Raw genomic sequence first — 15,613 nt, 5'->3', positions numbered from 1 at the left:
CTTACCTTTTGCCAAAACTAATTTTAAAAATAGACTCACCTTTCTGATACTATTCAGCTCAAATTTGTTTCAGCAGTTCTGGAGAAGTTAAATAGAAGAGTTCCAATCAGGCGATGACATAGAGCTGTACACTCAGACCCATTTTCTTATCAGTCCTTATCCTAAAACTACAGCAGTCTATTGAACCCTACATTATAAGGGAAGATGAAACCCACTCACCTCCCCAGAACTCTACGTGCATCGCCCACCCATGTGGAAGGAAAAGAACGTTGAAATGCTTTTGCCTGCTTGGTCCGAGCTCTCTGAAACAGCAGCCACCGACATGCATAGCTAATGAGAATTCGAAATGCGGCTATTTCGCACTGAGATATGCTGTGACTGTGAAATGCACACTGCATTTTGAAGACTTGCATGGAAAAAATGCAAACTACTCTGTTAGCATCATACTGATTATGTGTTGAAATGGCCATCTTTGGGTTATGTTGGGTTCATAAAACATTACTGACGTTAATTTTTCCTCTCTCTTGTTACTCTATCAATACAGTTATCAGGATGTTTCATTATGTGGTGGGCTCACACTTTAGGACTGTATTTTATTTCTAGTGGACAGCACTGTTCTAAATACTAAGGAACTGGGTTTTCTTGGTTAGGTACGTGGCAGCTGTACGGCCCCCAGGCCCCTGCCTGGGTGCGATGTCGCGCCCCCTAAGCCCCACCCCACAGAACAGGGAGGCTCTGGGCTGCGGCCTAGCTCATCTCAGAACAGTGTATCTGAGGCCTTTCCCAGGCTGTGAGGACTTGCCCTTCTATTCCAGAAGATGATGAAGTCAGCATCTGGCCTTGGAAATGGCTTACTTGTTATTTTCTTAAAGACCTCTGTTTCTTTTATCTTTTGACATATGCCCGAAAACTTATCATTCTTCTAGCTCTTTGATCACATACTTCAAAGTCCACTTGCCTATTCAGTGTGTGTGAATATATGTGCATGTGTATATATGTATAAATATATACACACGCATATACATCACACAGAGAAAATATGTACACAGAATATATAAACTGTGTGTATATATATTATATAGTAAGAGAGAAACTATGCATGTAGATTATATATATACACACGTTCTGAGAGAGGAGCTATGTATATAGACTATATAGATATTATATATAATGAGAAACTATGTATATAGATTATATGTACAAATAGTGAGAAACTATGTATGTAGAATACATATGTGTGTGTAGATACACATACACACAAAGAAACACATCATATTTAGTGTGAGAGATACTGGATAGACTATGTAGAGTCTCCCTTCTGTCCACATACACACACACACATACACATACATGTATACATAACAGAAGCCAAAGTATACTAATATGTTTAAAATAATATAACCACGCTTTAACAATTCAGGGAGGGAGTATTTTCCACACATGATTTCATACTCAGCTGGAACGTCCATCGGTGTGGATGCAGACAAGCACGTCTGCAGGTGTGCTGAGGCCTCAAGTGCTTTCCTCCTGAGAGGCGTTTCTTGGGAAGCCACCTGAGGTGTAACGAAGAGAAAGGAGCACCCGGACTCGGGAAGCATGATGGCATCGCCACTGCACCAGGAGGAGGTGTGGGCAGACCAAGGGGCGATAGGGAAGGACATCCCAGACCTGTGCTTTGCGGCAGCAATGCCAGGAGGCAGGGCAGAGCCCCGGCGGAGCAGACGGAGAGCCAGGGGTTTGGGGATGAGGGCAGTAGGGACACTGACAAGGTGACAAAGGTGCGGTGTGCTGGGGGCAGGGACAGTAGCGACTTTAGGAACAACGGGAGACAGCTGTATGCCAAACAAGACATGGCCGAGTTTAAGCCGGGGGAATGCACCAGTGACGTTCAGGAGGAAGGACACAGTTCCTTCCTAGCAATGATCCATGAGTATAAAATAAAAGGTATCTCAAGTACTGTAATGAAACATAAATTTCATTAGTAAATAAGCTAAAAATAAAGATAATTCAAGATTTTAAGACAAGCAGAAGGCAGTCACAGCACAGACAGGCTGCCCTTAAACCAGACCTGCCTTACTTCTCCCTGAGTTGACAGCTGATCCGACCGCTAGCTTCCCTGCAGTGAAGACCACAGCGGCCGAGTCCAGCCACGCCACACACGCGCAGGGCCCAGCCCACCACCGCCCCAGGCTCCGCCGCCAGCTGGGTGGAGCCGAGGCTGGAGACTGACTGCAAGCTGGGGTGGAAGTGCCCGTATCACGGCTAATACCACAACCAACTGCCCGGCAGAAACAGTCCTCTGGTTCGCCATGAGCAAACAGTATTTGCACTTCAGCCTGCCCATATTACACTCGGTGCACACGCAGAGTAAGTGAGCCTTGGTGCCAACGTGAAGCGAAAGTCACTCTGGCGTTATGATGAGTAACTGAGGCTGGAGAGAGGCCTCATCTGGACTCTGGGGGGCACAGGGTTTATGACACTGGAATCACAGAGGAAGCTCTCTAATTACAGGCACAATACTTGGCTCTCAGTATAGGCATAAAGCGTGGCAAACAATATTTACACAGGCATAATAACATGAATGCTGTTTACTGCTTTTCAGCTTTTAGACAAATTAAGTAGGACTTAATTATGATTATAGGATAAAATATAAATCTTAACAGTTTTACTACTGCAGTAGTTCTACTGCAGCTGGGGGAATCCACAGGAGGGGAAAGATTAGAAGATATAGTGGAAAGAGTGGAGGCAATGGTATCCACACCTTCTAAGCAGAGAGGCAAGAGATGCGTCTCCAAATTAAAAATTAATTCAAAAATTAAAGAAATGAGGCATAAAGGGTCAAGTATAATATTTTAACTTATAAAGATAATGTACAGAAATCTAAATTAAATTGGAATAAACAAGACATTGTGGATGGCAGTGATATTAGTGAATTAATAATCATAGCAAAATAATTAGAAAAAAAAATAAAATGGATAAAGCAAAAAGGAACAGTCTAAACAGATATAAGAATGAGAAAAATTCCAAATGGTTAAATGCTATTGAAACGTAGGTGCCATTACGGTATGAGTGTTTCAGGAGGTGGTGCCTTAATATGGTCATTGCTGCAGTATTATTCAATTTCTTTAGTCGGGCACATATGCCACTTAGATTTAAAATATTTTAGTTTAAAGTATAATGGTACAACATACAAAAGTATAGCTTGTTATAACTGCCAAGGTAAAAATTAAAAGAGATGTCAACGCAATTTGAAGCCTTTTTCCTTACCTTTATTATAAGACTACTACTAATTTCCCTGCAGACATCTCAAGGTGGTATGCAGTACAGACATGGTCATGCATTTATGAGCTTCAGCATATTTACAAATTTACATTAAATAAATATGATTTTCAGATGCCTTTTTTATGATAGTTTATATGAGTTGTGCACATAATGTTAATACAGGCTAATCTGTGAGTCCCAGAATATATAAACACACGTGATTTAAAACAGCTTATAATTGGGAATGTTCAGAGCTATGACTTTGGGGATCTCAGCTCTGCAATAGCTGTGGTGCTAAGAATCATTTTCTGAAGCATAGATTGCAAATAAAAAGTGATCCATCATAGAAAGAATTAAGGCACATTTAAGAGGTGATGTTCAGGGAAGAAAGAGCACTGGATCTCTGCCTGGAATAGACCCTGTTTGCTTACAGCTGCCTTATTTCAGATGGCATATGCCTCTTGCAACTGCCCCCATCATCTTCCCACAGCATAAACTAGCCTCACCCTTCCCAGGCCCAGGGAGAGCTCAAGTCCCCACATGCCTGCATAATTCACTGTGTGCTTATAGACACAGAATAAGGTAAGTTGATGTAGCTGCCCACTAAGACTTACAGAATGAGGTCCAGAATTGGAGAGGTATGGTGCCTAAAGGCACGATGAAAGGGCTATTTCCCACCTCATGGTGGGCCAACGTCAGGAAAGACCACTTCTCCCTGGGAGTTCTGTAACTGATAGAAGGTTTCTCACAAAAGCGTGCTTTCCAAATGCAGCTCCTGCCCCACCTCCTTCCTACCTCTTGTCTGATCGCATCATATTCCTGCAGACACCGGCCTGTGCTCCCCTCTCCATCCGGGCGAACACCCTGCCTTCACACGTGATGCTCTGTGGCCCCCCGGTACCCTGGAGTGCAGCAGCATGAGGCAAGCGCCACCCCCCCCTCACGTCACAGCCTGTGCGAGTCCATCATGAAGCCGGAGAAGCCTGAAGTTCATTCAACAGGCACTGAACTCCTGATCCGAGAGCGGCCGTCAGCGGGTCTGCCTACTCCCCTCATGTTCGCTTTGAGTTTCTCCTTTTGAATACACACCATGCCTGTGTATCACGGACGGCGGATCGTGGTGAAGACTAGGAGAGACAAAGGTGCAGTATGCACTCATACAGAGTAATGAAGGAAGACACGGACTGAGGAGAGAACTCAGGGATAAACGAGCGAGGCCAGAATATTCTATCTCCAGAGGAAGACAATCTAAACACTGCTTGACTGAAGTCAGCTGAGCGCAGGCCTCCTGTTTGAGGAAGAAGTTTTAAGTAGGAGCTGGCTGGCTTCCTATTTTCTTAGGTTTTGGCTTATTGAATACATGGTTGGATCATTTTTCTTTAAATAGCATCCCATGACTCTAGAAATGGTAACACACATTTAGGGGTCATTGTTCAGGTTAAGTGCTGTCACTTGGAGTTAAATGCACATTTTTCAACACCAACAAAAAGTCGTCGTAAAAGGATGACATGGTGTTACTGCTAGGAATGCCATTAAGAAGAATCTTCAAGTAATTCCTGGAATTAAATAACTAGAACTTGGGGAAGCAGAAAATATACTCCTTTCACTTTTGTAAATTATCTCAGCTCACAACTGCTGAAATCCATTTGTGTCTCTCCTAGATATGCCATGTCCACACATTTATAAGAATTAGAGCATTGATTTTTTTCTTCATGATTCAATTATCCAAATCAATACTGAGTTGCATCTTTCAAATTTGTTTCATAAAATAATTATATCTAATTTAATGCCCTTTGGAACATCACTAGCCCAAGCAGTGGAAAACACAAAATTCAAGCCCTTAAACCAGACCTGCCTTATTATAAATTTAATAATCTGTAATATAGAAAAAAAGCATCATGATAGAGTTGGAATTCAATAAATTGGTGACAGACTAGGAAAGATTATAAACTCTTTGCTACATCAACTTTGACTTTCTAAGGTAAATAATTGTGGAATTAGTAGAGACCCTTCATTTAAGGAAAACCCCTACAATGAGTGTGAGCAAGAAAGAAGCTGTCATAGTTGCTATCAATATTTATTTTTGTATTTTTCAAGTCTATAACAATTCCTTATTTGATATTCAGTGTATCTATTTATGTCTATTAAGTTTCTGAATGGGGATTAGCCACACCAGAAGGGGAAATCAGCTGTTGATTGGGCTATATTTTAATGTAGAGGAATCAGCAATATAGTTACAAAGTGTTTGTGACTGCATATTATCTCTGCCATGGTTACTAAGGAGGTGAAGAAATACTGTTGAGACATTAAGTTAAAATGCAGAATAGCAACAGGATAAATGCTGTAGACAAAAGGACTTTTGTATTTGCTTAGAGCAGCTGCGCAGGGGGCTGAGGTGGTGAGAAGCCAGGACAGATTCGGGCTTCAGTGTGAAACTGACGAGGAACTAGGATTGTGGGGGTCAGGACACGAGGTGCACGTGGGCATCAGGATAAAAGGAGCAAATGTATGGACCCCAGTGTAGAGTGGGCTGGCATGGGGGTGAGGATCTCTCTGGAGAAAAACCCTCCGCTGCAGTGCTTGCTCATCAGGGGTAAATACTCCTGCCCAGTGCGGGGTCAGGAAGGCAGAGCCGGGAGAGCAGGGTCCCTGGGCTCCCAGGGTCCCCAGGGCCCAGTGGCAGCCAGGCCGGCCAAGCGCTGGGTGCTGGAGAGAAGGGTTCACGCGTCTGGGAGCAGTAACAGAGAAGCTGAGGGCAAGTGCCTGAGGGACGCCAGAGTTCATGCAGTGACCGGGCACATCAAGAAAACAGGTCGGAAGTAAAGAGGAAAGGATCTGTTTAGGATATCCAGGAGGCAGTGTCCCCATACAGGACGGAGAGTTAGGAGAACCGGTGGGGCGACGGGGGAAAGCCCCTCCCTTCTCCCAAGGGAAATGTGACGTGGGTCTAGATTTTGACGGCACCGCCTGTTAACAACAGAGATGGAAAGTAATTACCCACAGTAAGAAAAAAGAAAAAAAAGAGGTGACCTGCAGACATGTAGGGGAAATGTGCATTTCTAGAGGAGCAATGGACATTTGCAGCAGAAAGTATAGTATCAGAAAAGGAATTTCCCCAGAACAGAGGAACGGTGTGCATGGGGGGCATGGAACTCCCACAAGGACTGGCTGGAGTGCCTTCCCCAGGTCACGTTTCCTATTGTCACAGCCTGCAGATTCCTCATTTGTGAAATGAATCTTTAATAAAATACCTATTGGTGAAGGTTAAATGTGAAAAGCAGTGTCTGGCCCACACTAGGGTGTCAGCTCAGTTCCAGGAGAAACAGGCATTCCCAGGGGGGTGGGCAGGCAGGGGCGCTGGGGAACTACGCCAGTCACAGAAAAACAAGGAGTAAAAGGGAAGTTTTCGTGACAGAGCAGAGATGAAAATAAAATCACACAGATGAAAACAATACACTGTTTCACAGTGACTTACGGCCAAGACTACACACGTGCCTGGTGGTAAGCTGGGGTTAAACGTCAGCCATAGGTTGAGTCTATATAAATACTATCTCTGAAACCTTTCGAAAATTAAAATTTTGCTTCTTTACCTATAAATGAGTGTCAATAATAACACTTCTGCGGGTGGCTGTGGGAATTAAATGAGGTGGTCCAGGTAAAGCCCTCCATGCGTTTTCTGGCATTACATTAAACTTCAACACATGTTGGCCATGCATTTGTTTTGGAAACCATTCAGATGGGTTCTTCCTAGGAAAGGCAAAATCTAGGAATCAAATTATGCTCTTTTGTAAAGTTACAGGGTCAGTAAAGTAATAGTAGAGAAAAGGCTAAAAATCATGAGGCTTCAGGAAAAGTGAGTCCAACCTTTCAGCATGAAGAACACTTGAGATAGTGTGTTCCTTATAATCACCTCATTCCAAAGGCCTAAAAGTGCTGACAGAGTCTATAAAAAGGTATGATTTCATTATCAAGGTTGTTTATCACTTTTAATGAGAAAAAGAAGAGCAACTGTCAAATCAAGAATGTCATAATGTGAATTAAATCTTAGAATGTTATGACAGCTGGTGATAAAAATATGCAAAAGTCCATAGAGTTTGAGAAACAGGATGAAGAAACATTTGAGGAGACTTTACTGGGTCCAGCCACATTCCTTCGATACCATATAAAGCTACCTTTAGGAACAGAAAGAGCTGGCATGGGAAGACCAGTTGGGGCTTGTCCTCACTAAGTGGGGCTTTTATAATATCCATTCCAAAGCCATTTACTTAGTGTGCATTCACATTACACTCTTACTGCACAGTACCCACCTCTGCAAAACGGAGCTGGGAAGTCCCACGTCGCACCATTCTCGGGGCTCACGATGCAGGTCAGAACCGCATGCCCCTCCAAGATGTAGCCGGAGAGACAGCTATACCGGATTTTGTCTCCTATATTGAATCTTGTTCCATGGAGAACTCCCTTCAATATTTCCCCAGGATTTCCACACGTGTGACTGGGTAAAACTATTGGAAACAGAGAAGAAGGGAGAAAGAAAGAAAAGTTCAAGAGAGGTATCTATTAAGATCAATTTATGACACAAACTATTGCATTTGAACTATTAAAATAAGCAAACCTAGCACAAAAATATATTTTCAGTTTGCCTACAAATTAAACTGAGAAAATGTATTTGGGTTTTCTAATACCTGCAATTTAATATCTTATAAAGATTCTTTGGGATGTATACATAAATGCAGTTTGTTAAGAGGGAAAAATATAGCTCTGCTTAGACTCAGTGTTTAGATGATGTCTAGATTATTTTTCTAATTATGAGCTTCCACAGTCTCATAGATTAAGCAGCTAGATAACAGTAAGATGTAGACACAGGAAAAAGTGGTATAAGAAATACAGCATGAATGTTGGTGGCATATTTATTCTTCATTCCTCCAGGACCAGGCCTGTCTGATAAATATCACTGATCAATCCTGGAAGAATAAACAACTGAATTAAAGACTTAAATATTTCATTCATTAATCTATCAGACTTTTGAAAAATGCACCATTTTATACTGTAAGCTGTTAGGCTTTATGCATTTATAGTGTCTGGTTCATAACAAAATTTTAACTGTTAGTTTTGACAAGTACTGTATTCACTTGAATTTCGAAAAGATGACCTTGATTCTGTTCTTTCTAGGCCTTTTCATTTTTTTTGTTGTTATGATTCTCTGCCTAATTCAACTGCCTTGAAGCCTAATCAATATGATGTCGTTGCATATTTACAGAACATACTTTTGAACATAACTGAAGCACCATTAAGTTGAATGCATGAAGTGGATGACTGTTGGCTATTGTGTCCCTATTTGTGATTACATTAAGCATGTCATCAGTAAATCAGCTGCTATTATGTCATATTCAACAAAACCAAAGGCATCTATTAAGAAAGTGATTTTTCAACTAAAGTATTTTCAATGAACAAATCAAATTAATTCATGGTTGCATTCATTTTTTTTTTTTTGCATGTGCAGGGTGGTGTTTTTTGATACCTATGCATAATGTAGTAGGATAGTTTCTGTTTTTATTGTTTTGTAAACTGAGAAAAAAGAACTTTCCCAGAGAATGGGGAGGGAATTTCAGCCATTTATAAAATCATTTTTATTATGATACTATTTAAGTATGCACAAACTAAGCTACACAGAAATACTACAATTGAAGTATTTAACATAATTGACATGTTTATGAAATCACTATTTACATAGTCAAAGTATGCTCAGTTGTAGTTTTCAAGAAATAATTTCTCTAAAGAGCCTACAAAAATCTGTTTGACAATACAATTGAAAGTAGTTTAGTGTAATCTATAATTTTTGTTGTCTTTTACAATAAAAAATAATTCTCTATTTAATCCCATAGTCACTATCCCTAAGACAGGAAGTCTACTTTAAAAAATGTTATTTAAAAACATTTTAACTGTTTGGTATTTAACTGTTTTATATAACTTTCTAAAGCAGAAAAGTTGCAACTCTATCTTGGAGGAACATTTCACTTTATGAAACCTGTCAATCCTCATGAGCCAGGGGTCTTATAATCAGAGACAAACATGAAGCGCGGCTGGATTTCTGCCATTGATGGGGAGAGAAAGACGTGGGTGGGAAAGAATGAGTAGGTAGAAATGCTTTTGGTGATTTTCTTCCTTGTCCAGGAATATTCAGAAGTAATAAATTCTTTCCTGTTTGTTTTGTAGGGCCTTTATCATTTTCATTAACTGCTAGTAATACTTAGTAGATGGTACATATTCATTATAGATTGTGTCCAGATAAAGTTTCCCCCAACATAGGCTTTATTAATGTAAACCTGGCAAATATTTTTAAACCTGCCAAAGAGAACCACAGCGAGCGATTGGCTCAGAACTGGAAAAGAAATGAGTCATTCCGAAAACCAAATGTAGCCTGTACGACTTCCCTATCCACTTTCTATTGAAAATAGCAAGAAACCATTTTTTTAAAATAGTGATAACATAAATAATTGACTTGTACAGAAAGATCATCAGAACTAAAGTACAATAAAATAGGAACTAGATCACAAGATACTGCCGCCATGTGGATCGGCTCCACAATTATCTGCAGCTTATTTAAAACATTCAAGGAAAAGTGGAGACACACTATGTAAAATTTTGCTGTGCAATAATATTGCCAGGAAATGTGGAACTGGACCATCTACAACATTTCTGAGGGGGAAAAAAAACACTCCTGAAGACAAGCATCTTCCCAAGTGAGCTTCTGCAAAGAAAACATCTACATCTTAAAACTTTCAATGGAAAGTTGAATGTAATATTTGGAAACACAGACAACTGATAAAATTCAGAAAAAAAAATGTCTCCCATTCTTTATCATCAACTTAGGAAAGCTAACTTTAAGAGGACACGAAGGAGATGTGAACTTAGTGACTGCCAAAGAGAACAGCAGTGGAGTGGAGGGCGGAGCTGTAACGCCCTACCTCAGGTCACTGTCAGTGACACCTGAGCGCACGTGCAGGGTGCCCCGTGACAGCAGCGGCCCCGGGCCATCCACGCCCACGGGAGCCTGCAGAGTGACAACAATCTCTGTCTCCCTCCCTCTGCAAACGGTTCCCTGGGCTCTCAGATGGACGGAAAGGTCTCCTGTCTTGTGCTTGTCTGCAGATTTGGTCTTCACCTTAACATCTGGATGATTGCATTACAATCTGAAAAACAGCTACCCCACCCCTGATTCTTTGCAATTTCTTAGTTTCAATTGACAATGGAATGGAATGGCAGGAGAACTGGATTTAGGTCACTTCTTTGACCCTTCCTAGCTGTGTTAATTTACTATAAGCGTGTCCTCACTGGTATTTATCTCACAGCACGGTGTGAGGGCCAGCAGAGACTATGCCACCCCCTGGCACCGGCTCTGTATGGCTGCCGTCGGATTCTATCACGACCGCCTGCCTCCGTGTGGGCCTTGATCTGCTCTCCTGGGGAGGCATCTTTCTCACCTTTGTCTACACGCTGTCTAGAGCAGTGTCTTACTCTCAGCCGGGACATGCTAAATACATAGTTGCTCACCTAAATGATGAATATAAGACTCAATGGAAAACACCTCATACCTTTCTAGATAGATCCCAACTACAAGCTACATAGCTTGGAGCATGTTGGGAACAGAAGATAACCAACAAGTTCTTCACAAACCAACTGGACAAAATAACATTTTGGAGACAATGCATCAGCAACAAATTAAATCTTTAAGTCACTTCTCTCCCCACCCTGCACCCATGTTTTGCTAAAAATGTAAGTAGGTATATAAATAACTCACATGCTTCAACACCCAAAAAGCAAATAACCTATTAAAAAATGGGCGCAGGATATGAACAGACAGTTCTCCAAAGAAGAAATTCAGATGGCCAACAGGCACATGAAAAGATGCTCCACATCACTAATCATCAGGGGAATGCAAATTAAAACCACAATGAGATACCACCTCACACCAGTTAGGATGGCCAACATCCAAAAGACAAATAACAAATGTCGGCGAGATAGAAAGGGGAACCCTCCTACACTGCTGGTGGGAATGTAAAGTAGGTCAACCACTGTGGAAAGCAGTATGGAGGTTCTTCAAAAAACTAAAAATAAAAATACCATTTGACCCAGGAATTCCACTCCTAGGAATTTACCCTGAGAATGTAGGATCCCAGTTTGAAAAAGACATATGCACCCCTATGTTTATCGCAGCACTATTTACAATAGCTAAGAAATGGAAGCAACCTAAGTGTCCATCAGTAGATGAATGGATAAAGAAGATGTGGTACATATACACAACGGAATATTATTCAGCCATAAGTAGAAAACAAATCCTACCATTTGCAACAACATGGATGGAGCTAGAGGGTATTACGCTCAGTGAAATAAGCCAGGTGGAGAAAGACAAATACTAAATGATTTCACTCATCTCTGGAGTTCAAGAACAAAGAAAAAACTGAAGGAACAAAACAGCAGCAGACTCACAGAACCCAAGAATGGGCTAACAGTTGCCAAAGGGAAAAGGACTGGGGAGGATGGCTGGGAAGGGAGGGATAAGGGGAAAAGGGGCATCACTATTAGCACACATAACGTGGGGTGGGGGGGCACAAGAAAGGCAGTATAACATGCAGAAGACAAGTAGTGACTCCATAGCATCTTACTACACTGATGGACCAGTGACTGTAATGGGGTATGTGGTGGGGACTTGATAATGGGGGGAATATCTAGTAACCACAATGTTGCTCATGTAATTTTATATTAATGATACCAAAAAAAAAAAAATAGGTTTTTGGCCAAAGAAAAAAAAAACGTAAGTAGGCCTCAAAGTATTAAAGTGTATTTAAAAATTTTTAAAGCAAAATGACTTGGCAAATAGGAAAACATGATTAAAAACAAACTTGTAACGTTTAAATCACTGGTTGGTACCACAAAGTTATACATTCGTGATTTAGGGAGTGAGGATTTTTATTGTCAATCAATTTTATTTTAGAAAACAACTATTAAAATGTTAATGTTAATGTCAAAAAGCAAATAGAAATAATCAAGAAAGACTTAAAATATTTACTCTCAGCCACAAATAACAAAAGTGCAAAGATGCACATACTATTAGAAAACCATCATTGATGTCATTAAAAAAAATTACTAAAATACCCTAAACTATGAAACATGGATGAAAATGATTATTGATTTAAGCAAAGATTTAAGACTCAGAGATGTGAAAATTGTCAACAGATGGAAATCCAGTGGCTGGGAAAAATGAAAAAAATAAATTCAACCCGAATGGCATTTCTGCCAATTTTGTTTCAACTCATTTATTACCCTATTTCCCTGAAGATCGTGAATGGCCCTTTGTGTCACCCATGGTAATGAGGACACAGTAAGTATTTGGTAAATACTTATCGAATTGACATGAACTCTACTTTTAATTCCCTTTAATCCTTCCTTGATGTAATTATGATTTGCAGTCTTTCCCAGAGACTCTTCAAGAAAGGGGCACAACGGGCATTCAGCACCCAGAGCAGACATTTGGTAATGAGAAAGCGTTTCTTGAAAGGAACCCCAGGCACAGCACCCCCCTCCCGCAGCAGGTCTCCATCAGGCCTCAGGAAGCCACGTCTGTACACCCGGGGCACGAAACAGGCCCTCATCCCAACAACGCTCACAGAAAATTCCCTCCACGACCCTTGATCTGCCAAACGCGTATGGTCACAATTCAGTGACTCAATCAGTCTATCCCATCAAACTTTTAACCCAACTGTTTAAGCGATGAAATGGGAAACGACTGTCCGTCCTATCCAATCCTTTTCCAGACGAAAAGTGAAAACATGGCACTAAAATAAAACACAGCATTAATATTCATTACAAAATGGGACAAAAGGCCAGCGAACAGAAGTCTGGAATTCATCTGTGGGGCAGCAGCGCTGTTAACAGCATGTGTACAATCAATGAAATTTCACTAGGCGCAATCATTTGGAAACCGGGTCTTAGGGGTGCACGTCAGACTATCTGTTTACACTCCACCTTCCCAGCACTCACTGCAGCTTAAGGAAATAAAACTTCAGATACCCACAGGGCACAGAGCACTGGGCATGTAAACCGATGGCATGAGAGGTGTTTGTCCACAGACTGTTCACCCTGCACTCCTTCCTGCAAACTTTGGGAAGGATTAGAAAAATCTGACCACATGATTTTCAGGACCACTTTAAAAATCCGATGTTCAAATAATGAAACTTGACATTTACTCTCTGTACTGACTCCCTATTCATGGCCAATGGTGAAAAGAGAAGATGCAAATTACTTAAATCTCAGTTTCTATGTCCTGAAAAGGGGAATGAAAAATGGAACCACTGAAGCGTTTTTTGTGGCACACAAATGAGACGATGCAGATTAAACTGTTCGTAGGCCATGTGGAAAAGAATAGGTGCTCAAAATGTGTTAGTGATTTTTAGTTTACTCTCCCAGTTTTAAAGCATCATATAAACTTCAGGGAAAACATACAATTTTAAATGTATACTGGCATTCTAATGTATACCGATTCCAGAAACAATAAAGCTAGGAAAAATGAGTTGATATTGTCATTAAAATGGGAACACAGTTATTAACATGGGAAGCAAAGGAGAAAGACATCTCAGTTCTCTTTTTAGCCATGTTAATATGACCTGATTATCTCTGTTCTTTTAATTATCAGTAATACTTTTGTACCACATGGTATGAGAAAGACACTGTCCTAATTGGTTTATGTATATTAATGGTATATATGAAGTAAGTACTATTATTATCCCCTCTTACAGAGGAGGAGAGGGTGGTACAGAGATATTCAGTAATTTCCCCATGGCCACACAACTGCTAAGTACTGGTGGCAAGATTTACACATAGTGGATCCAGGATTTCTACTCTTCAGCATTATAATAAACTTTCTTAAGAAAATGTTGTCAATGTCAAAAGAAATAATATGGATAAAATGCCATAAAATCTGTAGTGTTCTAAACACAGCTTTGTTGGGTATGATACCAGGGGAAATATGATTTGGGAGAGTTACCGTGTTTCATCATGTAAAAAAGAGGGCCGAGTTCCCACATGGCTTTTCACCAATGTTTCTAGTCCTTCGGGCGTATCTGCAGGATGGGAGACAGGCACCCGAAGGAGGCGTGTGACCAAGCTGGCGAATGGACCTGAGAGCTACAGACAGGACTTCCAGGTCTTGAATGGCAATTGGAAGACACTATAAGTTACAAGAAATGAGGACACAGACATGCCTGCGGCAGAATGCATGTGACTGCGTGGGGCGACCTGCGGGAGATGCAGCGCACACACGGCAGGGGCTGCGGGCTGACGCTACGGCCTGCTGCCTGCGCTCCTCCAGGTGATGCCTGCGTGGTCTTCCATTTTTAAGTCAACGGCAGACATTGTCTCAATTGCCCTCTGTCACTCCAAACTACAGAGGCATTAATCCAGATGCTAGTTACTGCAGAACTATGACAGAAAGAGGGGAGTGGCAATCGGGAGCTGATGACTGAGGAAGAAACAGCATCAGGATCCTGTTTTGTGGATGGTGAACCAGAAGGAGAGAACGCACACCCCCGGCTGCCGTGGCCATGGATGCAACGTGACAAAGTTGTGAACACTGTGCTTTTTATTTCTAGACTGTGGAACATCTCCACGGGTGTGCCCCGGAGTCAGCAAGAAAAGAGGTAAGGACCAGAAAAGCTGCACTTCCTTCTGATGGGAGGAGTAACAAAGGTGGGGATATAAAGGAAAATGAATTGGCGCCCAGGTGTGGAATTCCTAGAATACCCCCAAACTAATTGGGTAGGGGGACATAACAGTTAAACTACAGCTGGTCCTAGAAACATGACCAAAAAGTTGAGAGCAAGACCAAAACATGCCAGGAATCAAGCTGCGAACCAACCACGGACAAGCGCATGCAGAGAATATCAGAGGTTAAAAATTCAGCATAAGTGATGGAAAGACAATAGCACAGCAGTCACGTACACCAGAACTTTTTTGATCATGGACTTTTCAAAAACAAAATTACATGTTCATTAATTTTATCAGGTAAATTTACATACACTCCAACCACATGGCAGGTCATAGACACTGCCATTAATCATCTGGAAGGTGATCATTTCTTTATAACCGTGTTTGTTTCTTCTCAAAAGCGAACTTTATACGACATCAATGAACTTCATAGTCAATCAAATTTCAACTGGTTACAAGTGTCCCAGTATTTACATATTTTATATATATGTATATATATATGCATATATAAAATAGATGCTGTGGGGCCATCCTGAAAGGTGAAATGAATGCCAAATCATCAAACTAGAGTTACAAAAGTCCAAACGTATCT

The 15,613-nt window shown here is 41.1% G+C and overlaps 1 protein-coding gene across 4 annotated transcripts in view; it reads right to left on the bottom strand.

The window, feature by feature from the left end:
* The window catches only part of CSMD1 (CUB and Sushi multiple domains 1), a 1,487,013-nt gene that overhangs the window by 700,081 nt on the left and 771,319 nt on the right, over positions 1–15,613 (bottom strand). For all 4 annotated transcript variants that reach the window (XM_073219228.1, XM_073219229.1, XM_073219231.1 and 1 more), the window contains exon 4: positions 7,569–7,763. In XM_073219228.1, the coding sequence (XP_073075329.1) occupies positions 7,569–7,763 (195 nt within the window). The remainder of the gene's footprint in view (positions 1–7,568; positions 7,764–15,613) is intronic.

Source organism: Manis javanica, chromosome 12, assembly GCF_040802235.1.
Source record: "Manis javanica isolate MJ-LG chromosome 12, MJ_LKY, whole genome shotgun sequence".
In the NCBI taxonomy this organism is placed as follows: Eukaryota; Metazoa; Chordata; class Mammalia; order Pholidota; family Manidae; genus Manis; species Manis javanica.
The sequence above is the reverse complement of the archived record's forward strand: the minus strand, read 5'-3'. Positions and strand labels throughout refer to the sequence as shown.